This window comes from Strigops habroptila, chromosome 1, assembly GCF_004027225.2.
Source record: "Strigops habroptila isolate Jane chromosome 1, bStrHab1.2.pri, whole genome shotgun sequence".
Taxonomy (NCBI): Eukaryota; Metazoa; Chordata; class Aves; order Psittaciformes; family Psittacidae; genus Strigops; species Strigops habroptila.
In genome coordinates this window covers 39703707-39731305 of record NC_044277.2, presented here as the reverse complement: position 1 = coordinate 39731305, position 27599 = coordinate 39703707, and the positions used below count along the sequence as shown (strand labels likewise).

At 40.7% G+C, this 27599-nt stretch overlaps 1 protein-coding gene across 1 annotated transcript in view; it reads left to right on the top strand.

The window, feature by feature from the left end:
• The window catches only part of XKR4 (XK related 4), a 235863-nt gene that overhangs the window by 130432 nt on the left and 77832 nt on the right, over positions 1 to 27599 (top strand). Inside the window, 1 exon segment of the mRNA XM_030480226.1 lies at positions 9405 to 9604. Within this exon segment, the coding sequence (XP_030336086.1) occupies positions 9405 to 9604 (200 nt within the window).

The following is a 27599-nucleotide window of genomic DNA, read 5'->3' as shown; positions in this document are numbered from 1 at the left end:
CCATGAGTTTGAGAGCTCATGACTGAAGGGTTCCCGAACAAAGGCAGCCATGAACTGGCACAGGAATGCTCAAGGTTATTTATGCTGATAGCTGCTCTGGGGCTCCATCTCCATGTTGAACTCTCCTGTGTGGACTGTTCAGCTTGATAAATAGCACATGTCCCTCTGGAAATGGTCTGACACACGGGTGCTGGGAGATTCTCGGATCCCCCAAAGGGGCCCGAATGTCTCCCTGTGTGCAGTGTGAATAATAAACACTGGTACCCAGGAGAAGAGCCTGTCTCCAGACTGCAAGGTCTCCAGCCATGGGACACTTGTTCTCAGAATGTGCTGTTGTACACTTTGCTCCTGTGGAAACTAATATGTGGTAAGGTAGGCAAAGGGTTTCTGATGCCTTATCCTGGTCTTATTCTTATGAGGTGATGGGATGCTGCCCATCTGCTTCTCCAGAGAGCTGAGAAATACAGCTGGTAACCAAGCTGAGAAGAAGCCAGAGGCACTGTTCTCCAGCTGTGCCCACTTCTTTACAAGTGGCGCTTTCTTCAAGTTTAGTCAAATAGGTGGTCGGTAGATAGGTGCATCTTTCTCGCCAGTGTCACAAAGGAAATCATTTCCAAGGGCTATCGTCATAATTCTGTCATAGCTATTCCTAATAAGGAACAGGGAAACAATTCAGCTCCTGCTGCAGCCCCAAGGGCAGGTGAAGTGAGGATGCCTATGATAATAATTATATTCCTGTGACAGCTGCATGACTTGGCCATGACTAATTGGCTTTCCAGGGAATGCCTGGAGCTCCGTGGGGGATTCTGTACTTTTTTGCTCCCTGATTCTTCTTGATATCTTCAGTCTGAGATACAGAGGATTCAGTTCCCAGGGTGCTCTGGGAGGACTAACATGCAGACAGGCCTAGAAGCAAATGAAAATATGACAGGGGGAGGAAGGGAGGAGAAGAAGAGAAAGAAATTCAGTGTAATCCACTATTGACTTGGGGATCTCAACTCTTGTTCCATAGGACAGAGACAGTCTTCCACTTTGGCATGCCCGAAAGTGTATAAGGCTGTGGGAAGGAAATCAAAAAGAGGCAGTCACATAACAGACCGTGAATCAGGATTTTAATTTAGCTTTTTGGAGTGCCCTGGCATTTATCAATAAAGCCATGTTTACTTAACAGTTTCAGTTGAGTGTTGCTTCAGGAAGCCTGTATGTACCCTTCCAATACAACGGGAAAGCCCTCAGCTTCTCAGAGGACACAGAGCAGATCTCTGCTCTCTTGGGAAGCTGCTTGACATCAGGGATCTGGTCTCATACAGGCATCATTTCCAGGGCTGCAGCCTTGATGATACCTGAGAAACTCCAGTGTTTCCCACAGGTGGAAACCAACAGGTCTCTGAGGCCCAAAACGATTTCATCAGCTTTTGATGAAGCAGTGGCTGTGGTTAAAGAACACACAGGTGTGCAGTGCCATACAGGAAATGAGAACATAATATAACTTTTTAGTTCTGCCACTGAACATGTCTAAATGGCCTTGTTCCCTGATTGAAACAGGAAAGACAGCTGTCATGCAGCACCATTGGCAATGCCGGGTGAAGATACTCTGAGATACAAAGCTACAGACAGCTGCAGCACACTATGAATATATACTTTTTTTTTTTTCATTTCAATTCTTCATTCTTGTTTTTAATTCTAGCCCAAAATTGGTAGGACAAAAAATGCTCTAATGTTTAATCATGATGAGTATCGGAGTAGCATCCTGAGGAGCTGCAGCCAATGACTGTATCACGCCCCATGACAAGGCTAAGCCATTCCTGTCACTGCCGTGACACCATCAGCTGCCTGCCCAATGGATCCTCAGTCACCGAGTTCTGTCTGCCCCTGGGCACTGGCACTACAGAGGAGAAAGCTGACATGAGGATGAGTACCACAGACATGGCAGGGGCAGCCTGGAGGCATGGGGAGTCACAGCCTGCTCAGGATGCCACCGGGCTGACTGGGAGTCCTGGGAGGCAAACACATGCTGGGAATACCCCAGTTTTGAAAACAGAAATAGGGAAATGATTGAACTAAATGGCAAACTTGCAGGAATACTTCTGTCTGAGGTGGCAGCACATGGCAAGAGAGATTTGTTTCATGGAGGGTCCCTTTGCCTCACACAGAGTTGAATCCCACTGTAGCCTGAGCAGTGGGGCCAAGCAGCCATAACCTGCAGGTGAAGGGGACTGTAGGAGACCTGGGAGCAACAGGGGTTTCTTTAGATCACCCTACCTTCTCCTTGTTAAACCTGTACCTAGTCCAATCTGGTCCTACCTTCTCCCTACGGCAGTAGTTCACATACTGGAGGTCTGTGGTTCGGCCATGTTAGGAAAGGCAGGAAAGTCGTGGGAATGATTGGTTACATCAGGGGAATCCAGATAGTAGCTAAATTCAGAAGGGTGTAAAAATTCAGATGACCATAAAATGCAGCTGTAATACAACTCATGGACAATTGGGAAGGATCACCCAGTCATGGAAGATGCTGGGGAATGCTTTATAGGTCATAATGAAACAGATGTAATTATTTTGTTTATGCTCATAAAGTGCCTTGCTTTGTCTTAAAGGAAGTAAAGGAGATATTTCTCTGATATCTCAAATGCTGCAAGGGAAAACTAAGTACAAGAAGTTGGGTTTTGTTTTTTATCATTGTAATAGAGGTATATTCTGGAAATAAGTCTTTTAATGTCTCTTATGATGAAGTATTCCCCAGTGAAATCTGTCTTCACATGGATCTCATCTCAGTGACACAGATGAGGATGCTATGCTCATAATTTAAACTAAATTAAGCCCAGACTTTTGGCTGCTGGTAAATTGCCAGAACCGTGCTTGGTTGGACAAGCTTTGGTCACTGCTGTGCTACAGAATGTACTTCAGTTTCCTTTTGCACATTAAACCTTAATGCTCTCATCAAAAAATAATTTGATTGGAAAATTAAAAGTTGGCTGCTTGTTCCTTCCTAGGAAAAGGCATTAAAACTGAAGGGATTTGTCCATTTCTTCAGAACAAAAAGAATAAACGTTAGCACATACTGAAGAGGAAGAAAGTATTCCTGCTAAAGAAACTTTGAGTTTTTTGAGTATTCCAGCACACCTAATAGGAAGGCACATAGGCAGAAAAATAGAACAATCTGTTGTTATTTAACATGGCAAATACTGTTGAGATACAAATACAGTTTAAGTTTTCTCCAGTAGCTAAGCAACAGAAGAAAATACCACTTATCTGAATTGCTGTTTATTCTACTGGTTTTTAGCTCTGCAGTAGTGATTTTTATTCTTCACACCTCAAACACAGAAAGAACAACTGTTTATGGTATTGCTAAATTGTTTAATGTACTGTTTGGTACAGGGGCAAATTAGACATCAGAATAAATGTCTAGGACTGCTACAACTAGCTATTAATGACATTTGTTCTTCTTGCAAATGTTTCAGTAGATTATGTGACATAAGCAAATGTCCTATACTGACTTTTACAAGGGCATGTAGTGATGGGACAAGGGGGAATGGCTTTAAACTGAAGGAAGGGAGATTTAGATTACAGGAGGAAGTTCTTTTCCTGTGAGAGTGGCGAGACACTGGAACAGGTTGCCAAGAGAAGTTGTGGATGCCCCATTCCTGGCAGTGTTCAAGGCCAGGCTGGACGGGGCTTTGAGCAGCCTGGTCTAGTAGGAGGTGTCCTTGCACATGGCATAGGGGTTGGAACTAGATAATCTTTAAGGTGCTTTCCAACCCAAGCCATTCTATGATTCTGTGATTCTATGTGACTTAGGTAATTGTAATAATTATGGACTACATGAGGCATGAAATCAGAACATTTTCGTTTTTCCAAAGAATGAAAATAGTTTCTCAATCATATGTATCATTCTAAGAATGTTTTAGACAAAGCACATCGTAGCAATGTAGTCTTTGACACTTCTAAACTGAAGACTTTTTTGCTAGAGCTGTGTATATTACCATCAGATGAATGGTTTCATTAAGGTGAAAGTCTTCAGCAAGAAGTGCTTAAGCCATAATTACACTGGACTTGGATGTGGCACTGTGCTTGCATATGCACATACTTGGGCACACTGTCCAAATGTAGAGCAATTGAATGTAACTCTTCCTAATCTCCAAAATATCAATCTGTAGCTAAAGATTTAGAATAAATTGTGGGGCTGGAAGAAAAGAGGTAAGGACAAATGGCAGACTTTGGGATTGAAGCCCAGAGGAGCTCAGAAGACTGAAAGATGTTGACTGAGCCAAACTATATGCAGCAAGAACAGTTCAGACTCACTCACATGGGAACAACATGTCCACCAGTAATCAGGATTTGGTTTCTCTATTCCACTCATAATTAGCCTCAGCTGTCTGTACTAAAACGAATAGTGTCTGCAAAGCATTTCATAGAGAGAAGTAATGAGCATAAATGACATCCAGCTACTATGAAGTAAACTGGGTAAAACCCCAAGCTCTGTTAAATCACTGCCAAAAGCCTTTTCAGTTTCAGTGATACCAGCATATTCACCAAAGGCCTTTTATAAAAGAGTGGATAAACCATAGTCAGGTTGTAGTTAGGAGCTGCGGAGAAGGTTTTTATCCACAAATTCAGGACAGGATATCACATTTCTAAGGATAAGGGAGAAAAGAGTGAGATTTTTCTGCAGACAAGAAAAGGATTGTCCCCATCATGAGCTTATGAAACTTCACCTAGATTTGAGTCTGCTAAGCAAAAGCTATACCTTGCTCCTGCAGGAAGGTATTAGGTTGGTCAGCTGCCAGTTCCTGGGGAATGAACCCTGTGAGATCGTTTAAATTCGTTCCAGTTAATCAATTAATGTTTGTAAAGCATTTTAAACTTGGAAAGCACTCCTATAAATATTTGGTATTATCATATAATTACACTACCACATCTCAATTAAATGCACAATTGGGCGTGCTTTAATCATGTAATTGAAGTGTCACCAGAAGTATTTCAAATGTAGGTATCAATCTATGCTGACCATCCTCAAGATGGTATGTAAACCTGGAGCAAAATGAGAATTCTTCACTTTGGAAACCCTGGAGAGCCACTGTCTGATCAGAATTAGTGTCTCTTTCGCTAGAATAGAAATACTGTTTTTCCAGAACTACAAATACAGGTAACTTTTTGCTTCTATTTGTCTTGCATCTTCAACACTTGTGGGCAGTGCAACGACTAGCCTGCTTTTCTGTTTGTTTCTTACTTTACTGCCTTCTCTCATTTACATAATGGAAAAAGAATGTCACTTGTCATCTTATCTCAGATCTATATTCTTCAGGGTTATGCTTTCTCAGTTGCCTGTATACTGTGCTATATAAGGTACTGAAATAAATTAAAACAATTACATGCTGAAGCATTCTCCACTTCCTCCAGAGGGTAAAAAAGACCTTAAGCCTCAAATCACGATATATATGTTGCCATCTGATTATCAGCAATAGAATGGCTTCCTACTCCATTGTATTCATTCTGAATAGTAAGCTTGTTTATGTCAGCACTGACAACCCAAGCAATGGTCTGTCTTATAAAAAAAAAAAAAAGGAGCAATTTTACCATAATAAGATTTAATATTGCTTTTTCATAGTACATTTCACAGTCTTTTAACTGCAAAATCTTTAGGAAACTCAGTTACTTCTAAGCTTTTCTCCACAAACATGAGAGCTATGAAATTATGGATTTTTTGGGGTGGAGTTTTTCATTTGTTTTTTACTTTTCTAGTGAAATCAGAAACTTTAATGGACTCTCTTGTTTTATTAGATGAAGTCTGATTTATTAGATGAAGTCGTGGCATTACTAGATGGCAATATTGTTACCATAATTCCCATTCCTCCTTTTTTTCCTTTCTTCACTCCTTGTCATTTCTTTTGATCCCAATTAAATGCTTTTTGGGGAAATGGATATTCGGTTTCTGTATATTTGTACAGTACCTCCAGAAGACTGTAGGTGAGGCCTCTGGATGCAATCACAACCAAAATAATAACATTCACATCTGGTCTTTCAGGTTCATTGGCATCAGTTTGCCTTACAGTGAACCTAAGATATTTTCCAATGCAGAGCTGTTATTATTTCTTCTATATTTTTCTGGAATATCTGTGTATAAGAGTCACAACAGAGAGTCACAGAAAAATGTGAGTTTCCACTCATATGATACCAGGAGACCAAAATATAAAATCTCTTCAGGGCAGGAACTACCTCTCACTGTGTCTGTATAGCATTTGCTAACAATAGGACTCCAGTGAAGGCGTCTAAGATGCAATTACATAATGCATATACATAAAAAAGGGAATGTGTCATTACTGCAGTGTTAAGCTATATTTGGAAACCACAACAAGAAAAGCACTTTCTCCCACCCCCCCCCCCCCCCTTTTTTTTTTTAATTCTTTCTATTTCACTGGGGGAAAAAGGTGTCTTTGATATATGAAGCTCTTTATGAGACCATCTTTTTATTTTAATAACTGCTAATTTGCACACCTAACGTCAATTGCTGGTGCAATTAATTGTGGATGTAAATGAGAATGTTTAGCTGTCTAATGACCTGATTGTGCCTATAAATCAGTGACATTAATTATGTGTGTAAATGCTCATTTCAGCCTGGAATTAATTTGGCCAAAATTGATAGGACAGAAAGAAATACCACCCTAGCCTGAAATTTGGTCCCCAGTGTGTAAAAGGAGAAAGTATCTTCCTCCTCTGCCTCTTGTGTCTAAATTGCAGAGAGCTGAGTAGGCAAAGAGCAATGATTCCCCAGTCCCCGATAACTCACTGCCAGTGTTTCACAATAAAGTGCAATGGGAGAGGAAATATTTCCATATGGGTTCATTAATCACAACACATTTGCCATGCACAACCACTCTGCAGAGAAGGTAAAGAACCCCAGGGGACCCTGCCTGGCACAGCAATAGGAAAACTATTTTTTGCACAAATACTGTAGAATTAAAGTTGCAGATGGCTCCACTGGCAGAGATAGAGCCTCCTGGCACAACCCTAGGCAGCCAAAGCTACTTTAGGTATTTATAGCAGGGGTTAGTGATATCTCAAAAGGAGGATGCTGAAGATGCTGTGTGGCTGCGATATGTGCAATATTCCTGGGTATGCTCCTTGAGAGGATATGTGAGGCAGGCCAAACAAACCCCACCCAAAAACCAGACTGCAGAAGGAAATCCAAGTCCTACCTGTCCCTGTTGTGCTGCAGAACACTAATGAGAGGTCTAGGAACAATTAAACTGATTGTGACTAAGAACCTGAGGGTCCAACGGACCCCATTAGCAGAACTGCACAGCAAAAGTTGCCTTTCCAGCTCAGGGCCTTCTTTTAGATCTGGGCAGAAGGCCATTTCACTTCAGTAACCCTGAGGACACTGGAAAGCCCCAGTTATCCCATCATACTCTGACCCATCTAAACCTGCTCAGTGTTTTGCATGAGAGGTAGGGCTGGTGTCTTGTTTACTGTACCTCTGTGGTCTTGCCTCCGAGTGCTTCAATGCTGCTTCACTCCCACACGGGACTTTCATAAAATTCAAAGCCACCTGGTGTGATTTTAATTTAAATGTGAATTTAATGTGTTTTCCTTTTATATTGCTATGATGTGCATTGTCAAGAGAAATGCTGCAGGCTCAGATCTGGCCTCTCAGCTGTTTCTCTTTGCTACTCCCTGGGTTTTTTTCTGATGCATATTCCTGAGCAAAGCCATTGCTCTGCGGTGGCATGTGCATTGGGTATAAGGGTTCATTGGGTAAAAGCACAGCAGTCATTTTTCAAGGGTGCAACTGAGTCTTGGGCTGTTTGCCAGTCAGAGGTCAAAAACATTCTCAGAAGCAGAAGATATCGACTAAACAAAAGAGGGATGAAAGGTTGCATGCAGCCTATATAAAAAGAGGTTACACAATTCACCATGCTCCACCAGTTATAAAAAGCGCTTTAAGACAAAAACTTATGAAAAGGAGGATAAATACTGAAATGTTTTATCTTAACCAATTCAATGGCAGAGGGGGTGGAAGTAGGTGATCTTAAGGTCCTTTCCAACCCTAACCATTCTACGGCTATATAGCGGTAGGTTAAAATTTGCTACAAATATTCTTACTAGAAAATATAATCTTACTAGGAAAAAAAGGTGCTATGATAACATGTCAAAAAAATCATAAGGAAATGCTTTCAGGACAAGGATCTGAAAGACATCAAGGCAGAGATCCACATCAGTTAGTACCCCAACAGGGTGCCGCGGTAGGACGCAAGACACCCTGATACAAGACAATATCTTAATCTTCAGAATTTTTCATTATGTAAGCCTATTTTTCAATCAGCCTTAACTAGTTTTGAACTGAAATTGTAGAAGCAAGGTGGGAGCCTAGACTTCCTGACATAGAATAACAGACAGCAGACCAGACTAACAGAGCAGATCAAAGGCCACCCAGAACAGTCATTGTGCTATGGCACAAGTGTGTCATGGGACACCACTGCAAGCTCTGTAAAGGTCATGAAAAGCATCACAGCAGGTGGGTAGCTTGGCCATCAGAAGACATCCCTTGCTTTCTAAAAACACCCATTGTTCCTGCACCCACTGAAATCTGTGTAATTTGCTGTGCACTGTATTTTTCCCCCAAGTCTTACACAGGCCATCAGAGTTGACATGTGTTTTCTGACCATTACTTCTCTCATCTGCTGGTTACTACTGCCAGCAGCAGCAGCCTGTTGGGCTCCTGGTTTCTGCTGCTTCTCACTGCTGCTGCTACATGGGAGCTATTGTAGTGAGTCACTTCTAATCACCAAGGGAACCCACAATCACATCTCCTCTCCTCCTAAAATAGGAACTCACAGCTACATCTTCTCTCCTCCTAAAATAAACTATGAGAAAAAGCACTATATATTTGGCAGTATCTGAAACATGATATTCAATGCATTAGACAGGTGGAAAAACAGGACAATGAGCTCAGCCATAGCAGAGCGTAAGGCTGACTACCCCTGGCTTGCAGTGCATGTGGTCTTCCAAGTCCATATAGAGCCACTCAGAGAGAAGATGAGTTCTTTGCAGGTTCTGAGTAGACACCATTGCAGAAGTAGCTTTTTCCCCCCCATTATTTGAAAAAACTAAGGGAAGCCATATAATCAACACATACCCTTTATATTTCAATTCAGAAAACTAGGGTCTTGAAAGGAATACTATTTAATAAGACAATGCTAAGCTTTTTAAATGTTTTTATGAAGGAAACCGTCTTCAGTTTAGTTCACTTTTATCACATCAATTATTATAATTGCAATACAATAATTCTTTTAAATAAACATTCATTAATTTTTAATACATTGAAAAAATGTTGGTAATTTTCAATCAGAAGTGTTACCTGTAAAATATCATTCTGCATTTCTATAATGTCTTTCTTTTATTTCTAGGTATTTCCACACAATATACTTGGGCATCCGGAGTCGACAGAGTGGAGAGAATGACAGATGGCGGTTTTATTGGAAAATGGTGTATGAGTATGCAGATGTGAGTATGCTGCATTTGCTAGCCACGTTTCTGGAAAGTGCACCACAGCTGGTCCTGCAACTCTGTATTGTTGTACAGACTCGTACACTCCAGGCTCTCCAAGGTAGGGGCTCATTTAATCTATTTGGGTTTTTTCATTTCAGGAAGATGTAATTTCTATAACTACATATTTATCCTTCTTTCAAACTGCTGTGTGCCTTGTACTCCTAGCATAAGAGCAGATCTTGCCTTCTAGCTGCTATTAAGCTGTTAACAATGACTCTGTCAAGAAACCTGTATTGTTGGAGTTTTAGTTATTCTTATTGGCCCTGGGTTGTAGGTAGGATTTATAATGGTTTGTTTTCTGCATGTGCTTGTAATAGAAGAGCTCTTCTGATTATCCATTGGGCCAATGTGAAAATTGCATCAATCAAACTATTCCTCTTCTCCCTGTGCTTCTTTCTGTGAATGTGCAAAACCCTCCAAACTGCAGTAATGAGGTTCATGTGGTATTATGCAAAACATAAAATAGCACAGAGGAAAACAGCTATTCTGTGAAGAAAATGCCAGTGTCTATGGAATACCTGTCCATCAGCTCTCTGCCATGTTTAGCTGAAATAATACAAGTCGTCATCTGAGCATTACAACAATTCTCATTCCTTCAAAGTCTGAGCTTCCTTCTAAGACTGACACTTTCAGCAAGCATGATTACTTCTTTAGAATGGTAAATGCATGCATATGGCCTGCCATAGGGTTTTGTCAGTCAGCGATACAGAATTTCTCCTTCTCTATGGCTTTTTTGATACTACTTTTGTCTACCTGACAGCTTTCCTTTTGTATTGCACCATTGTTTTGCCTTATGGCTGCACCTGGGCAGAAATTATTAGCAAGGGAATGAGGTGAATGAGAACTTGGGATCCAGAAGGTGACAAAAATGTCATGAGGTGGTGAGGAGTGAAGGGAGGAGGAGAGGATGAGTGGAGGGACAGAAGCGGGAAGGAAATGCAGTATTTTTGCCATTTAAGAAACAACTTGTGCTTGCCACTGTACAAGATAAAATGGTGACAGCACCTTGCTCCAAGAAGATAAAATCTTATGAGCAACATGCAGCGACACTGATCAGGTGAAAAAGGACTGGGAAAAAAGTGGATAAGTGTGTGAAGACCTTCTTCCTGTGCAGTTTCATGAGGATAAATCAGAGGCTTTTCTTTTACCTCCCCTTTGAACTGGTGTTTGGTAACAGCTGCCCTGCTTCCTGTGGTTTTTGGTTTTGTTCTTTAACTCTCAAACTCTGTCACCTTAAGGGGAAAAGAAAGCCAAAGTTTCTATTTTAATTAGCTGGGGCTCTGTATAAGAAAGGTTGCCTAAGCACTTCAGCAATTTTTCAAAATGATGCTGTCCCACACCAACTAATCTAAACCATTATCATCCAGGAGAAGGTATTATCACTTCAAGAGGCTTTGTCCCCCCAGAAAAAGAAAGTCCAGAGAGAGGCTTAAGAGAAGATCATAGCCAGAATACTATCTGGTCAGATGTAATTTAGCTATCTTCGTAAACTATTAATACAGAAGGCCTCTTGCCCTCATTTTAGTGCAGTAACAGATCTGTTTATGAGAAATGTGGCTGGTGAGTAGGCACTAAGCCTGTGATGTACTCTGCAAGTGGTTAATTAGAGAAAACCTGAAATGCTTCAGTTTAAAAGGCAAAAATAGTTCCTGAAGCCTGCAATCAGCTCTGTGAAATCTATGTATCAGAAACCAGAAAGAAATAAGCTGTAATTATGGATTTCAGCTAAGAAGGTTGAAATATTTACTTGTCTCCTCTTCCCCCATTTTATTCCTTCTTCCAAGGAGAAAAGGCTCCATTTAAAAAAAAAAAACTAAGAAAATTAAACAAGGTTGTAACATTTTCTTAAACAGCAGTACCACTATATTCTCCTGATGAAAGCTAATATGTTTTAGTACATTGCCAGCTGTGAAAATCCTTTTTCTGTTCTCACTCCTTTTTTAAAGAAATGGTAAGGATAATGAATTGCACTATAGGATGGTAGATTTGCTCTGAGGTTGCGTAAGGACAGCATAATTTCTTTCAGTGGTATCATGCTACAACTGGGTGTTTTAAAAGGCCTTGCCATAAGGTGTGTGCTTCACCTAGCTGTCCACTCACTGGGCCTGTTATAGAGATTTCTAACATGGATCAATACATAGAGTGTTTGATTGATTTTCTTTGTTTAGAGAATGCTTCTTGGGTTTTATTACTGTTCTTCTAATTCTCTGTCCAGCAGGACGAAGTTATCATGACAATAGAGAAATGCCATCACTGGTCCATGTTCTTAAAAGTATACTTCCATCACAAACCACAAATTTGGCATGGGAAACGAATGATACTGGAAATGTCTTGGTCTATAAGCAGGGTATTTCTAATATCAAGCCATGAATGACCACAGGAAAAACTGTTAAATATTTTACTTATGAAGTTGTATATTTTCCATTCCAAATGCACCAGCATAGCATCATTCCCAACAGGAGAATGATGTCAATGTGACTGAAGATTCCCTGTTTTGTAATGGGTGTTGGCTAGGTGTGGATTATTTATTATTTCTTATTTCAGACCTTAAGCCCTGCTAATCAAGGTAAGAAATAGTTACTAGCATGAACATATTTTCTTACGAAGATCAAAAAAAATATTGCACAATGTGTGCAAACCCTTCCCTCTCAGTCTTCCATACACTGCAGCAAGGGCCACTTCAAAACACTTCCCTTTCAGTCTTCCATACACTGCAGTGAGGGTGACTTCAAATGCCCAGAGAATGCACCACAAGGATCCTTTAGCCCTTGCCTGGGCTCTGCAGGCATGAGTTAAAAACCTGCAATGTAAACTTCTAGCAAGGGTTGTGTACCACTGTACCATGACTGCTGCAGCAGAACATTGCTTATGCAGGAAGCCGTAGAGTCATTATGGTGTGTCAACTCTCATCTGCATTGGCACCCAGAGAAATCTGGGTTGTATTGATATAACAGTATCTAAATTATTACCTAAAAATCTGATTATTCTTTAAGAATTTGTCAAAACTGACATAATTAGAGGCAACAATCTTCCTTATTCTGCTTACGACCAGCAGCTAGGTCCCTTTCAGACTGAAAGGAGTGAAACAGCTTATGGGGGAAGCTTATGATTTCTCGGTGCTAGTTCCTCAAAAAGACAAACAACTTTGGTATGATGCTGGACTAAGCTGGAACTGTGCTAGCCCCCTGTTACCTCCACCTTTTCCACTCTCGTAGTTTCTTCAAGTTTGAAGACATATCTACTCTATAGAAGATAGATGTGCCTTGAAATTAGTATTTCCTCAGTCTTTTCCTCATGGGAGTCTGTTTCCCTTCCTTTCTTTTCATATGCTCTGAGCACAGCACTTCCTCAGCAGCCTCTCTGCTGAGCCAGCAGCACCTCCAAACTGCATTACTTTTTTCTTTTTTTGCCCTTTTCTTTCTCTTTTTCTTTTTTTTTTCCTTTTTTTTTTTTTTTTTTTTTTTTTTTTCTCCTCTTCTTAGTTACTCTCTAGGAAAGTCACATTCTAAGCAGCTTTGATGGAAGTCACTAGCTGCACCAGTCCTATCCTAGGTGAGAACTATATGAGGCAACGGGGCATGCGTGGGAAGCAATGGCAGAAAATCCACTGAGACTGATGCTCATCCTGCATCCACCTGTTTGCAAAAGGGTATATATGCAGACAGAAGTGTCTGAACAGTCTGCAGGCGAGCTAGTTCAGCTACCAGAAACAGTCTTAACAGCAATAGCCTGGAGGCCAGGGTGGGCTAACTGAACTGAGTGCCAGCATACATATACCAATTGCTTGAAGTTCCTTGTGACCTGGGCCCTTTGTCCTATGCTTTCAGTTCTGCTCCCAGGGCTGGGCAACTAGGTCCTGCACTGTATCTACCTCCAAGTCACAGGGAACTGAAATGTAATAGTTAGAAAGGGTTTGGATTATTGGATTACCCCAATAAATTCAGAAGGCTGCAAATAATTCCCTTAAAAATGCCTCCACCCTTAAGCCAATTCCTTCACCCTTAAGCCAATTAGTGAATAAACCGTAGTTTCGCAGTCTTTGCAATAAAAAACACACTTCTACAATGCACTGCCATAGACTAAGTATTAGGCAGATTTGCTGACATAATAAGATCAGTCTAAAGGCTATGAGACCTTTCCTTGGTCGTGTCTTTGGACATCCATCGTAATGGCCACATCTCACTACATTTGCTCTGCTGGCTCAAGAGATCTTAGGGCTGACAAAGTGATAGACAGACCTGGACTGGCATGTTGGCTCAGTGGGGTTGTTCTACAGTCACTTGAAGCCAACTTAGTCATTGCCTTCCTCCGAAAATCTTTGACTTATTCATGTAAAGTCCTGCCAGCACCTCACCCAAACTGCATGCTGCTGTGGTGTCACTGGCGTTCCCACGGCCGCACACTGGGTCCCTTAGGCACTTATTCTCCCCATTGCTAACTTGGTTGAGGCTCAGTGGGATCCAGTTGTACTCCCCAATGCAGAGGGATGTCACACAACTGGTAGTGCCAGCCATGGGGAGACGAGGAGGGGGACAGCATCAGGGTGGATAAGGAAGGTCAGGACTGTCCCTTTCTGTCTCACGTCAGTTTGGAATCACAGCTGCATACTGGTAGTAACCCCCTTGGTACTCTCCTTTTACTTCCTTTGATTTTCCCACTTTGTCATTTGATTTTAGAAAGATTTCTCATCTTGAAATTAGTAAAAACCAGCAAGCAAAAACACCTGCTGATGATCTGATTGGAGAGAGACTCCTATCCATTAGCATACAGTTGCTGTTGTCTTATTCAAGGGCATGGTGTTCTAGCTGCTCCTAGATGAGCAGATCGACAAGATTACTCTCTAGATTTGCCACGGATTTCATTACTTATGCTGTATTAATTAATACCTTGTTTAAATTATAGATTAGCTTCTCATTCCTGTTTACTGCATATTATGCTGGCTAGTCAGCACTTGACATTTTTTTCTTCATCAGCCCCTGGGGGGGAGTTGTGCTAACTTCTCCATACAGTACAATTAATCAAAGTCTCTATCAAAGTTTAATCAAAGTCTAAGCAAAGTTTGTATGATATAAAGCTGCAGTTCTCAGTGTAGACTGACAGTAGCGTAGCAGCAAAACAAGAAGTTCAGAACAATTTATAAGTTCATCAAGTCTCATTGAAGGCACCACATACCACAGAGCTGCTGGATTCTGCTGAAACTGCATTTACAGGAAATCTCCCTGGCCAACCATTTTCCCATTTTCTACCAGCTCGGTTGGAAACTCCTACTCCTACATTGCTCATACGCTGACACTGCATCCAGCATACAAAAGCTCAGAGTGCCACCAAGCATCACTCTCCAGTCCTTTTTCTCCAAACAAATTTCTGTTCGTCCCTGATCTGAACAAGAAGTTGGGAGACTTGCTAGCAGTTTATGACATGGCTGTTAAGTCTCCTAACTTTATCTGGCAGAAGAAAATTATGTGTTAGCTAGTTCATTTAAAAAGTCATCGGGCATCAGGAATTCAAGCTCTTTTCATATCAGTGCAATAAACTGAAATTCATTTAAGTCTTTACAGTTCTTTGTGAGGATAATGCTATGCTTTTACATGGCTTTTCTTTTTTTGTTACTTTCACAGCAATTTTGGATTGCTCTGCAAAGTGCTGCCTACATTTGCAGTGGTCTTTAAATAAAAAATTAAAAAAAAAAGAATTCTGATGTAAAATCTTATACAATTCAGTGTATATTTGTATGGAAATAAGGTGCAGCACTTGAGTTCTGGGCAAGCTGCCACAGATTTTCTCTGTGTTGTCAAGGTTCTGCACCACTGCAGTCCAGCACGCAGCCTTTCCATAGAGAAAGAAAAGCAATAGTCACAGATTCTGCCTGTAACTTGGCAAAACAGATTGTCAGTGACAAGGATGAACAAATATGATACACAGTGGAGTAAATGTGTCTTCTGCAAATGACTTTTAAACTGATCTGTGGTCCCCTTTGCAAATCTTAAAATGTTACCTTGCACTCATTAGGATAGAGCCATCATATTAGCACACCCTTGTTTCTGACAGGACAGGAGAGGACTTCCTGAAGGCAGTCATGTCATATAATCCATTTCATAACCTGATTACAATCTTAAAACTAGTTATACCCTTTGTATCTAATATACCAGTTGGAAGTTTAATTCTATGACTGATAGAGACCTGCTGCTGCTGTCCTGCCTTTTTAATTTCATCAGCAGCCTATCCCTATTTATTCTTGTGCTGTCCTTGTTTTTACACTTGTTCCCTAAGGAAATGAGGTTCATGTAACTATTTAGTCCATTTCTGTCCTTTCAGTCCTGACTTTTAAGAACTTCTGATCCACTGCACTATTTCAATCAAATGTAAAAAAACAGCCAACATCTCAAAAATAATTATGTTTCTTTAAATGTTGTGAAAAAAAGCAACCAAGTCAGAGGGAAAAAACAACGCAAATGAGAGCCTCCACTAAAAAGAAAAGCAGGCAGACTTCAACTGTTATTCTTTTTGTTAGGCACCAGGCATCAGCCAGTCCAAATGTGCATCATTCCAGAGAAGGCATTACACTGCTCTCCCCTGCCCAGTGAGACTATTGTGATAGACAGATGGGACTAGGGAATAGGAGACACTTTGATGGGAAAGTGAGAATCATTCCTCCTGCAGCTCATTCTCTCATCTCATGAGAGGTTCTGTGTTCTCCTGATTAACTTCCTAGACTTTCCTTTCACCAGTTCCAGTCTGAATTCATCGTTGATGACTGTGGATGACCAAGACTGCACAGAGTACTCCAGATTACATTTCTCCAGACGTCCCATATTTCTCATGGCAATATCTCACTGAGTATGATCTAGGATTGTAATTCCCTGTTGACTCAGGCATTGCGTTGGTTAATCCTAGTTATTTCATGATCCTTTAAAACACGCAGGCTGTTCTGGTGCCATGTCACACTGATGAAGTTTCAATTACATTAAAAAAAATTATTAGCAACTAAATGCATATAATGAAATTTAATCTCATTTCTACTTATCCAGCCTGCAAGGTATTCCTGATTTTTCCACATATCACTCTCCTTTTCTACATTGATAATGTCTTCCAAAACCTTATTAGTATATCACTTTTTAAAACCAAGGTCAGTAAGAGAAATATTCAGACAAGATTGGTTCCAAGGGTAGTCAGTACTGAAAAAAGTAATAGCAATCCTATTTCAGACCAAGAGTTTTCCAATAGCATTTCAACTTAACCCTGCAGCATCTTTCTTTGACTTGTTCCTTTACCCGCCTTAGCTATCTTCTATTAATCCCCACCTTCTCAAGCTTCACCAGTACTTTCCCATTAGCATGGTAATCTCCATTCTGCCAAAGTTTTGATAAATTAGATCTACCAGATTTTATCTGTTGAGAAAGGGGTTATAAAAGAAAGATATCAAGTTAGCCTAGACTCTGTGGCTTTCTTATGATCTACTCTTTTTGCTGATATCTGTTGTTTTTTATCTTCTTTTATGTTTACCTTCATTTTCAATTAGTTTTTGCTTTAAAAGCTGCTTTAAAGCTTTGGATTGTATTAAAGCCTACACTGTAGGTCTGTTTTAGCTAGGTACTTGTGAAATGCACCAGATTGCGCCTTTTCCAGTCACATGGCACCAGTTCTGAAGGCAGAGAGACTCAAGGTGCTTCTTACCAGCAGTCACCAGCAGCAGAATTTCATACACCAGCTTTTTTTGAATCCTGAAATAGAAGTTTTCTACTTGCACTGGGTGAAAACAAGGAGCTTTTGAGGTTTACTTCCATCTATGGTAATGCAGATTTCCTTTCTGTTCTTGTTTCCTATCAGCTGGCTCTGTCTTTGAGCCCTTGTTTCAAGATCTCTTATTGAAAATTGACCTATAACGTACAGCCTTTATTGCTCATCATCTTTTTTCCATTTTCATGTAGGCACCATTTTTGAGGTGGATTTGCTAGGTTTGAGGCTTTTTCCAGAAGTTTTTTGCTTTGTAGTTCTCCAGAAATTCTTCTGGGCTTTGCCTTAAAGAAAATTCAATTCAATTGAACAATTAACTTCTGCTGCCTTCACTCATTTCTTTAAAACTCTGATAGACAGACTTACTAACAGATCTGTTTTTGTTTATCCCTGCATTTTATCTAAATTAGCCCAATGTTCATGTGGGGCTTTTTTTTACAATTAGCTGTCCTATAACAACCTCAATACTTTCTGTAACTAAGTTTAGAAAGAAGTCTCTCCGCTTTGTCAGGAAAGCTGTCAGTTGTCACACTCCGGAATATCTGGGCTGCCTTCAGTGGCATTTGTTCTCCAATCTATATCTGCGAAATGGGAGCCATAATGAGACAATTCCCTGGAGAATTTCTCCATGTAATAACAGTTTGAACATCTCTGTCCATATCCAAATTTAACTCTGGAATTCTACAGCAGACTCTTAACAACTACCCACTATCTTTCCCCAAAGTAATTTTGTATGCAAACAGAATCTGTTTTATCAGGGATCCTTTTCTGAACCATCAATCTGCCATTGCATCCACACATACTGCTTTTACTAATATTTCCATCTTTCCTGAATACCAGCTCCTTTTCAGGTACTATCAGGAACATAAGGAGTTGGCAGAATGATGGTGGTGTTTCTTAGCACATCCATAGTAAATGTAGTGTACAGGACCTCAACCTCTGAAAGTCAACCAGAGATGATATTAGTGAGCACTTTTCTTCCTTCTGTTTAAATGCAGTAAAAAACCCTAGTGAGTCTAGCAACATCAGGAACAAGAGTGGAACTGCCTCCAACATTTTTTCCTAAATAATATGTTCTGGTGACTCTTTTTTACTGAGGCTGTGCTGGTATCTTTATCCTTGTTTAGTTCCTATTAACCACTTATTAAAATACCACAGTATCACATAGCACTATATAGATATACAGTTTGTGATGTGGTGAAAAAAATAACATTTGTGGAGCTTGGCCACTCATTGCCCATTTTTTACCATTCATTAAAATACAGGAAAAATGAATATGCTATGCAGACCATCCTGAATGAATGGCAGTAAGTTGTCATAACATACCATCATGAAATCTGCATATGCCATTTTAATAGAAAAAAGTCATTAAAAACGGTATTAGAAAGATTTATTATATATTTTACTGCTACTTTTTTTACCTTCTTTCTTCTGGACACATTAGATATCCTGGTTACATTTTCAGATACAGATGTCTCAAATCAAGCTTCAAAATCCTATCGAAAGGCCTCAATAAATCAGCTGATTATCAAAGATATTAGGTGGGCACCTACTTCACTAAATTTTGAAAAATCTTGTCATGTATCTACATATGTGAGCCCAACTTTAGGCACATATTTTGTAATACCTTAAAAATATTATGCTGGTCTGAAAGGAAAGAATTATAAGTCATTTATAAACTCTGGTTTGCATATGAGTACGAATTCAAGATTGGTTTCTTAAGGCTTTTTGATGCAGCTTATCCCAGTACCAAGCTGATAATCTTACCTGTGGGTGGCATTTCCAACTCATACAAATTGAGAGATAACATTTTTTAAGTTGTCAAAGAGTTAAAGAGTAAGTGAAGTTGTATGGTCTTTGGGAGATGATCTAGTCCAAACCCTCCTTGAAGGACAGCCATGTTCAAAAATAGGTCAGGTTCCTCAGGGCCATGTGTCTTAGAGTTTTGTATACTTCTGTGGATGGAGATCCCACAGACTCTCTAAGAGAACTGTACCAGTGCACAACACCCTGGTGAAAATGGTTTTTCTCACAGCAAATCAGAAATTCCTTTGCTGTTGTTTGTGACTGTTGCTTCTTGTCCTTTCACTGTGCAGCTCTATGTTTATGTGAGTTTTATCTGTAAGTCTCCTTCTAGGTAGGAGAAAACGGCAATTAGATCTCTCCCCTTGCTTCACACCCCTCTCTATCTACCAGCCTCCTACCCAAGCTGCAGAAACCCGGTTCATACACTGTGTACTCCAGCCCCTAGCCAGCTGAGTCACCCTCCACTGGCCTCACTCCAGTTTCATAGAATCATAGAATTGTTTGTGTTGGAAGGGACCTTTAACATCATCTAGTTCCAAATCCCCTGCCATGGGCAGGGACACCTTCCACTAGAGCAGGTTGCTCAAAGCCCCATCCAACCTGGCCTTGAACGCTGCCAGGGATGGAGCAACCACAACTTCTCTGGGCAACCTGTTTCAGTGTCTCACTACCATCACAGTGAAGAATTTCTTCATAATAACTAATCTAAATCTATCTTCTTTCAGCTTAAAGCCATTACCCCTTGTCCTGTCTCTACATGCCATTGTAAAAAGTCCCTCTCCAGATTTCTTGTAGGCCCCCTTTAGGTGCTGGAAGCTGCTCTGTGGTCTCCCTGGAGCCTTCTCTTTTCCAGGCTGAACAACCCAAACTCTCTCAGCCTGTATACATAGGAGAGATGCTCCAGCCCTCTGATCATCTTTGTGGCTTCCTCTGGACTCACTCCAACAGGTCCACATCCCTCTTGTGTTGGGGACTCCAGAGCTGAAGACAGTACTCCAGGTGGGGTCCCACAAGAGTGGAGTAGAGGGGCAGGATCACCTCCCTCTACCTGCTGGTCACACTTCTTTTGATGCAGCCCAGGATACAGTTGGCTTTCTGGGCTACAGGCGCACACTGATGGGTTATGTTGAGCTTTTTGTCAACCAACACCCCCAGGTCCTTCTCTTGAGTGCTGCTCTAAATCCATTCTCCGTCCAGCCTGTATTTGTTCTTGGGATTGCCCTGAGTCAGGTGCAGGACCTTGCACTCAGACTTGAGCTTTATGAGGTTTGCACTGGTGCACCTCTCGAGCCTGACAAGGTCCCTTTGGATGGTATCCTTTCCCTCCAGCATTTCAACTGCGCTACACATCTTGGTGTCGTCAGCAAACTTGCTGACCTTGTTCTCACCTTGTTGGTGAGAACAAGGTTCAGCATAGCACTTCTCATTTGTCAAAGTCTTTCCTATACCAAGTCCCCACAATGACATGGACATGCAAGACTTTTCCTCTGCCTTAATGAATCTTTTTCCAGCTCCTCTCAGATTGCTGAGATACCTCTGCAGGGCAGCCCTGCCCTACAGCACATCAGCAGCTCCCCTCTAATGGGTCCAGGCTTTAAGATCATTATGAGCCTGGAGGTATTCTGAAGAGAAATTCCATACTGTTGAGGAGAAAAAAAAAAATAAAAAAAAAAATTCAGGTTATCTACAGGTCTTTAAATTTAATAGTGGCCCCACAAAGCTGCTAATATGTACATAGTGGTACAGAGAGCCCAAGACGCAAAGTAGGGCATTTAGTTTCTGTGAGCGTGATGTATTGCCTACACACTGAAATCTAGCTGTTGGGAAATGTCAGAAAGTTAGTACCATATCCTTCTGTTTCCTTTTTGTTGTGCTAAAAGCATATTTGCCAGAGAACAAATCCCTAATTTCATTTTGGGTTACTGTGTTTTCTATGATTGGTACTTTTGTTCAGGGCTGGGAAAAAAGTGTGGCATGCTTGGCACAGAAAAAGCTCTCTTGTGTTTAATATAGCAGTGGGAAATTTCAGTCGTGATTGTGTCTTACCCGAAGACTACACAGTACTGGAAAGGTAAGAATTAATGTGAGTTCATCATACAGTAGCTTTTAAAGCTTCAATCAGGGAGCCAATATACACATCCAGCTTCACTCCAAATACATAAATCTGACTTTTTCTCAGCTATTTTCTTTGTTAGTGCATGATATATCCTTTCTCTTACTCATCTTGGACCTTTTGGCCTACCTTCAAAATTACTTCTTTTGCCAAAATTTGCCTGAAAAGTAATCCTTTCTCTTGAGAGTGATTTTAGCTGAAAGTTGCAGGTCAGAGTGGGACTGCATGTTTTAAAATGTGTCCTCCATGAAGTTCAAGTTTAGTTGTATATCGGATATACTTACAGGTGATGAAATCACCTATGAAAATCAGTATCTATAAATGATTTTATAAATATTAGCATTTTTCTGTGTTGCATAAGTAGTAGTATCGAACTGCAAATATAAATGCCATTGCATTCCTGCTTTGTGCTCAGTTTTGCAAATATCAATGAATAGCCAGTGCTACAGTGAGACTTGAACGAAAAGTCCAGTCTGGCACAGGAGGGTCACCCCTGTGGGCACCTTCTCACTGGAGTGGGTGGAATTGCTTTCATGAATAAAGATTATTCACCGGACTGGGGTTTTCAGGACCATTGTTCTACAAAAAGGTATAAAATAGCTCTCTTTTGTGTTAGGCTTGACATTCTACCAAACCTAATGGGGATACAAACCTACTAAATGTATTTTATTAGTTTTTTATTTCCCTAACTAAATCATCATGAAATAAACTTCAGTTTTCTCTTTTGTTTTTTTTTTTTTTCCTGTGGGTGTTATTTCTTGTAGTGTGTCAGTTAATAAAGTGGTAAACTATATTGTGTTCTCCACATATAATGAATATGATTTAAAACCAAATCATTAATGGCTTTGTGTTACAGTTGCAGAGAAAATTTCTGGTTTTAGTTTTGATTGGAGCATTTAGCATAGTGTCTGTACATGGTGGCCAGTGTGCTCTCATGAGTTAAATAGCTTGTGCAGGGAGAATCTCATGATATGAGGCTACTGAATCACTATTGATCCCAGTCTGTTACGCTCAATAGACAATGCATCTGTATGCTCTTTCCCACCCTGTGGACATTTCAAGGTGTGGAGGAATTCTTCCATTCTCACATAATTGAGTCAAAAGTGTGAACTGAGTCTTCTCTCGGGTGGCTTTCCTGGCACAGCCACAAATATTCCTCCCTGCCACCCTCCAGCAGCCATCCAGGACTGTCACAGGCTTTTGCAGGAGCTCTGGCAGCTGAACCCTCCAGGAGCACCCACCCAATGCCACCAGCAACCCTGTGGCAGGGTCAGAGAGTGGCCATGGGACTGATCGTCCTGCAGGTGCTGCACACTAGGGCCACAGGGCTTTTGGGGCTGACGTGTAGCAGAGATCAGCAGCAGGAAGGCCCTGCTGCCAGCTGCCATATCACTCTGAGCAAGGCTGCTGCCGTGTCCCCAGCGGTGGGGACAACCAAATGACTCACAAAAAACCTCTTGATTTGCTGCGGTTTTCAGTCTGTGAAATTAAATAAACCAACCCCCAGCTCAGCTTACTGTTTTATGATGTGCTAAAATCTGCGGTAGCTCAGAGGCTGCTTCGTGAGCTGTGCTGTCGTCCCTATCACAGGGGCAAGCGAATGATGGGGTGTACCCCTCCTTCAGCCATCTGCTGCCACCCCTGCATCGAAGCCCTCAGATGGCTTATGCAACTTCAGGCTGTTTTCAGGTTTTAATGAGTGCCTTTGGTGCTCTCATACTCTCTTTCCTGCTCTGTGGAAAAATGTATTGAGTGGTTCATTATCACTGGAAAGGTGGATAGGCAGGAAAGAGCTGTGCACCATCTATTTAAATTGCATCTTTCCCAGGTCTCTTGTGGCACAGAAAGGCATTCAGAGTTCATTTTGAACTCCTAGGTTAGTCACTCTTGGTAATGAAGCTTAATAAGTAAGATGTCCCAAAGCCATAAAAAATTGAGCTCTGGTGATCTTGATCCTGACCCTAAGTGGCACAGTAGCATTTACTCTTTGGGTGCTCATAGCAGCTTCTCATCCTTGTTACTTATCTATAACACAAAATATAATTGCTTTCCTAGGTAACTGGGCTCTCTGCTGGTTTTACTCAGCAAAAGGCAGAAAACATGCAACTTGAGTCCAAGGCAACAGTAAACTGAAAATGGTTCCCGTGTCTTTTATCCAGACCCTCTGTAGTCCCAGCAGATCTCATAGGCACACTACAAGAAGAGGACTTGTATCTAGAGGTTTTTAGTCAGGTGTTTTCACCTGCAAGCACAGTAGACACTAAAATGGTTTGCAGCAAAAAGTGATTCTTCAAGGTGATGAGTATTTTACATCTTTCTCTTGGCATTTCCTTTAAAAAGTGTGGGTTTACTTTCTACCCTTATGGATTCAGTTTTGTTTTAAAGAGCTGTCTCAGAAAAGCCTAAGAGTGTCTTGAATGGTGATTCAGTGGGAAAGAAATGGGGCTATAATTATCTCCTTGAGAAAAAATCCAAAGGTGTTTTCTGGCTTTGATGGGGTTGTTTTTCAGACTTTGAATTTCGCTTCCTTGATATTGATGGTGGCAGCAAAACTGGGAAAACAAGTTGGAAAGAGTGCATGATGTAGCCATTCACCTGCTGACTCATTCCCCACACCTGCTCTGCAGCAGTTCGTTTTCAGCTACTTCAGTGCCATTCCTAGAGATGCAGAGTGGTACAAGCAAGGACAGAATCAGGCCTTTGGCTTTGCAGCAGCAGCACATCGTGTGGCAGCAGCCTTTGGAGCCATATGGGGTTTCTGAGCAGAGCATAATGGATTGCAATTGAATTGACATTTTAAGCTAACAAATGTTTAGATCAGAGAGGCTCACAACACAGACGCTTACAATGAGAGGCTGATTGCAAGCATCACAGAAGCAGTTAAATGCTGTAATGGGGAAGGTGGTGTCAGCATTTCACTTCTAAATTTCGATTCTCAATGACTTCAAGCAGCTGTAAAAATTCACTTTTAGCTGAGGCTTGAACAAGGACATGGGCCAAGACCCAGAGCAATCTAAAAAGGGCTCGCAGTTCATCTCTGCATGAAAGGCTTCCCAGTATGAAACAGCTTAAATGTAAGAGGGAAGAAAAATCTGTCTCCCCACAGATAGGGCCCTGTGTTTGTTTCTGAAGCTGAGATGCAAGTGAGGCAATGAGAACAAACAGAGCTTTTTAAAAAAGCTCTTCTGAAAAGATCAACTGGATAAAATGTACAGAGCTGCAAGTGATCTCCAGGAAAGCACATCAGCCATACCACACCTAACATGAAAGCTAAAGGGCTAGTAAATTGAACGGTAACAAAGTCAAAATTTTGTACTGAGAAAGTGCTCTCTTTAAATATTAGCCTTTGTCGTAAAGTACCACAGAGTTCAAGCAACCAATAAAGGTGACCAAGGACTGAAGAACCTTAATAATAATAGTCAGCAGCAGCAGCATCTGTTTTCTACAGGAAATGCTTACAATCCAGCTATTCTGGAGGTATTTATGCGCTTGTGCCTTTCAGAGTTCTGTTTCCTAAGGTAGAAGAAGCCCCTTATTTCATGGCAGGATGTAAATTTCAGTTCCTGAACTGTTTATTATAGAATTTCTGATGCTTTAATGAAGTGTTTTGCACTGGATGTTATCATCAACTCAAATGAAACAGCTGGCTTAAAAGTCCAGTGCAGCTGACTTGTCTTACATTCATCTATTACTACACTTGGGGAACTCTTCTGCATTATGGGTTTTTTCATCCTACTTGACATTTCAACAATAGAGAACAGATACAAACAGTCACAAAGACCAAGTCTTTCAGATTATACATTCAGAAATATTTAAACTGGCTCTGCAGAACAAATTAGGAAGATCAGACACTTTAAAATATCTCTTGTTTTGACAGTCTTGATATCAGTACACACTGTGAACTGATTTCCAGATTTGATGCTAACTAGAGAGTTCTTTATGCAGCCTTAAAACAGAAGAGACAGATCACTGTATATGCAGAAGTTAAAAGTAAAATTGAAAGTTATTGTAGAAGATGGTTAGACAAATATCTTAACATGAGCAATTCGTAGAACATAATCCTCAACTAAGAGGTAATTCCAGTTAAGAGACTTTCACACTTTTTTTTCTACATATGAGGCATACCTGCCATGAAATAAAATAGCCCTGATGTCATGACTATGAGAGATGATTCTCAGATATCAAATTCCTGGTCCCAAGAACTGTATAGAAAACTTTGCCAAATGTCTCCACTGCCAAGTCTTGAAGGAGAGAAGAGAAAGATCTGAAGTCTGAGGAAAGCTGGAATATAATGAAGAGAACTCCAGACTTCTAGATCAAGTCTTTGGGATGCTATTTTGGTTTCTTCCTATAACACACCACCAAACCCGTTACTTTGACAAACACTTTGAAAAATTGGGTATCTAAAGTTAGGAAAAGGGGTCCATAGTTAAGCATATGAATAGGCAATATGCTTTTCAAATGGATAAGCATTTCTAACTGAAAAAAAAGTTTGCAGTTATGTGTTTGTAAATATGTTATGGCTACAGAGGAGTTGTCTAAATATCTGTTCACCCAAATGACAGCTTGACCCATTAAAAAAATGAAATTATATACTCTTGAAAGCCATGAAAAGCTTTGTGAGTCTTTTTAGGATATCCTGTGAAATCACTGATATCTTCTAGTCTTGTGGCTAATAATAGTCCAATCACAAGGTATTTTGCAACTTATAATGCTTTCTTGACTCCATTAGTAAGTGCCCTAAAATCATTACTAGATTTTGAATATATGTATTTCTTTTTAAAGAATAGGATTGTCTGAAACTCAATGAGGTTTTCTTTCATTTTTGCTCTTTTATTGAAGTATTTCATGCTCATCAGACTGGGAACTTACTTGTAAGTGAGTCTACATGTTTGCTGTGGCCAAGAGGGACAAAATCTTTCCTTAAGGATAGTATTAATTAACTAATATTTATGTTTTGACTGCTTCCCCCATATGGGCACAAAAACATACACACATATTCATTAGCACCTCACCGGTGAGTGCTAAAATGTTTATTAGTTTTTCACAGTGACTATTTGATGCTGGTTTAAGTTAAGCACTACTGCCCAAACAGTCATTCTCTGGCTTATTAATCCAGGGTGATAAATCCTATTTCCTCCTTCTTTCTGTCCTCCCCTCTATTCGCCCTCCCAAATACACTTTCCCCTCCCTGTCATTTGTGGAAGATGATGGTTTTAAAGACAATGTCATAAATTTTGAAGAAAAGGTAGGTGACGCTTTCAACCAGTATTTCTGTTGTCAAAAGCAGATGCTTTAGCTGCTGAGTGACTTTGTACACAATCATTAAAATATGTTCAGCCCTCTAAAGCCATTACAAAGGCTGTAATGGTACAACTCATGGTGTGTTTTTATCATGGCCTCTCTCAATAGTTAAAGGAATGTCAGGTGTTGGATTAGAAGGGATATATTTGGGTCATGAAACTAATTCTCCTGCAACACAAGGAAACAAGTGAAACAATACTAAGCTACAAAACACAAAACAATAATCAACAAAAATTAGCATTACATCATCTAACTGCATTCAGATTGAGGCAAGAATAGGCAAACTGTCCAGAGAGAGCTGGGCTTGTTCAGCCTGGAGAAAAGAAGGCTCCAGAGAGACCTTGGAGCAGCCTTCCAGTACCTAAAGGGGGCCTACAAGAAATCTGGATAGGGACTTTTTACAAGGGCATGATAGTGAGTGATAGGACAAAGGGGTGTGGATTTCAGCTCTTCACTGTGAGGGTGATGAGACACTGGAACAAGTTGCCCAGAGAAGCTGTGGCTGCCCCATCCCTGGCAGTGTTCAAGGCCAGGCTGGATGGGACTTTGAGCAACCTGGTCTAGTGGAAGATCTCCCTGCCTTACCCTACAGGCAGGGGGGCTGTAACTAGATGATCTTTAAGCTTTCTTCCAACCCAAACCATGTGGTGATTCTGTGTACTTGTGCATGAAGGGACTCAGGACTGAGTTTATCAATTTCTAGGCAAACGGGCACTAAATCTGTTTTGTTCTCCAGTTGGGCACAAGAAACGTGCCCACCTCTCCTCACTCAGGACTGGGAATTCACCCTGCACATGGATGTCCTAAAAGCTATATAGGTTTGGCAGAAGTCTGGATCTTCTTTGAACAACTGCAAGGAAAAAGAATTTAAAAAAGCAGTTGTTTTGTGCATGATCATAAAATGCTCTAGCCTGTGTGTTTCCATGTCCCAGTAAACTTCAGGGTTTCGCCAGGGAACGCAAATTAAAACTGACTGCAACAGTTGGCTCTAGATTTTGTTGTCAGGGAGCAGTATTCATTTTCTTCAGTGCCTGGTTTCTGCTGCCTTTCTGCTTAAGAGAAAAAGAACAAAAGGACGTAAGGAGGCAGATCGAGA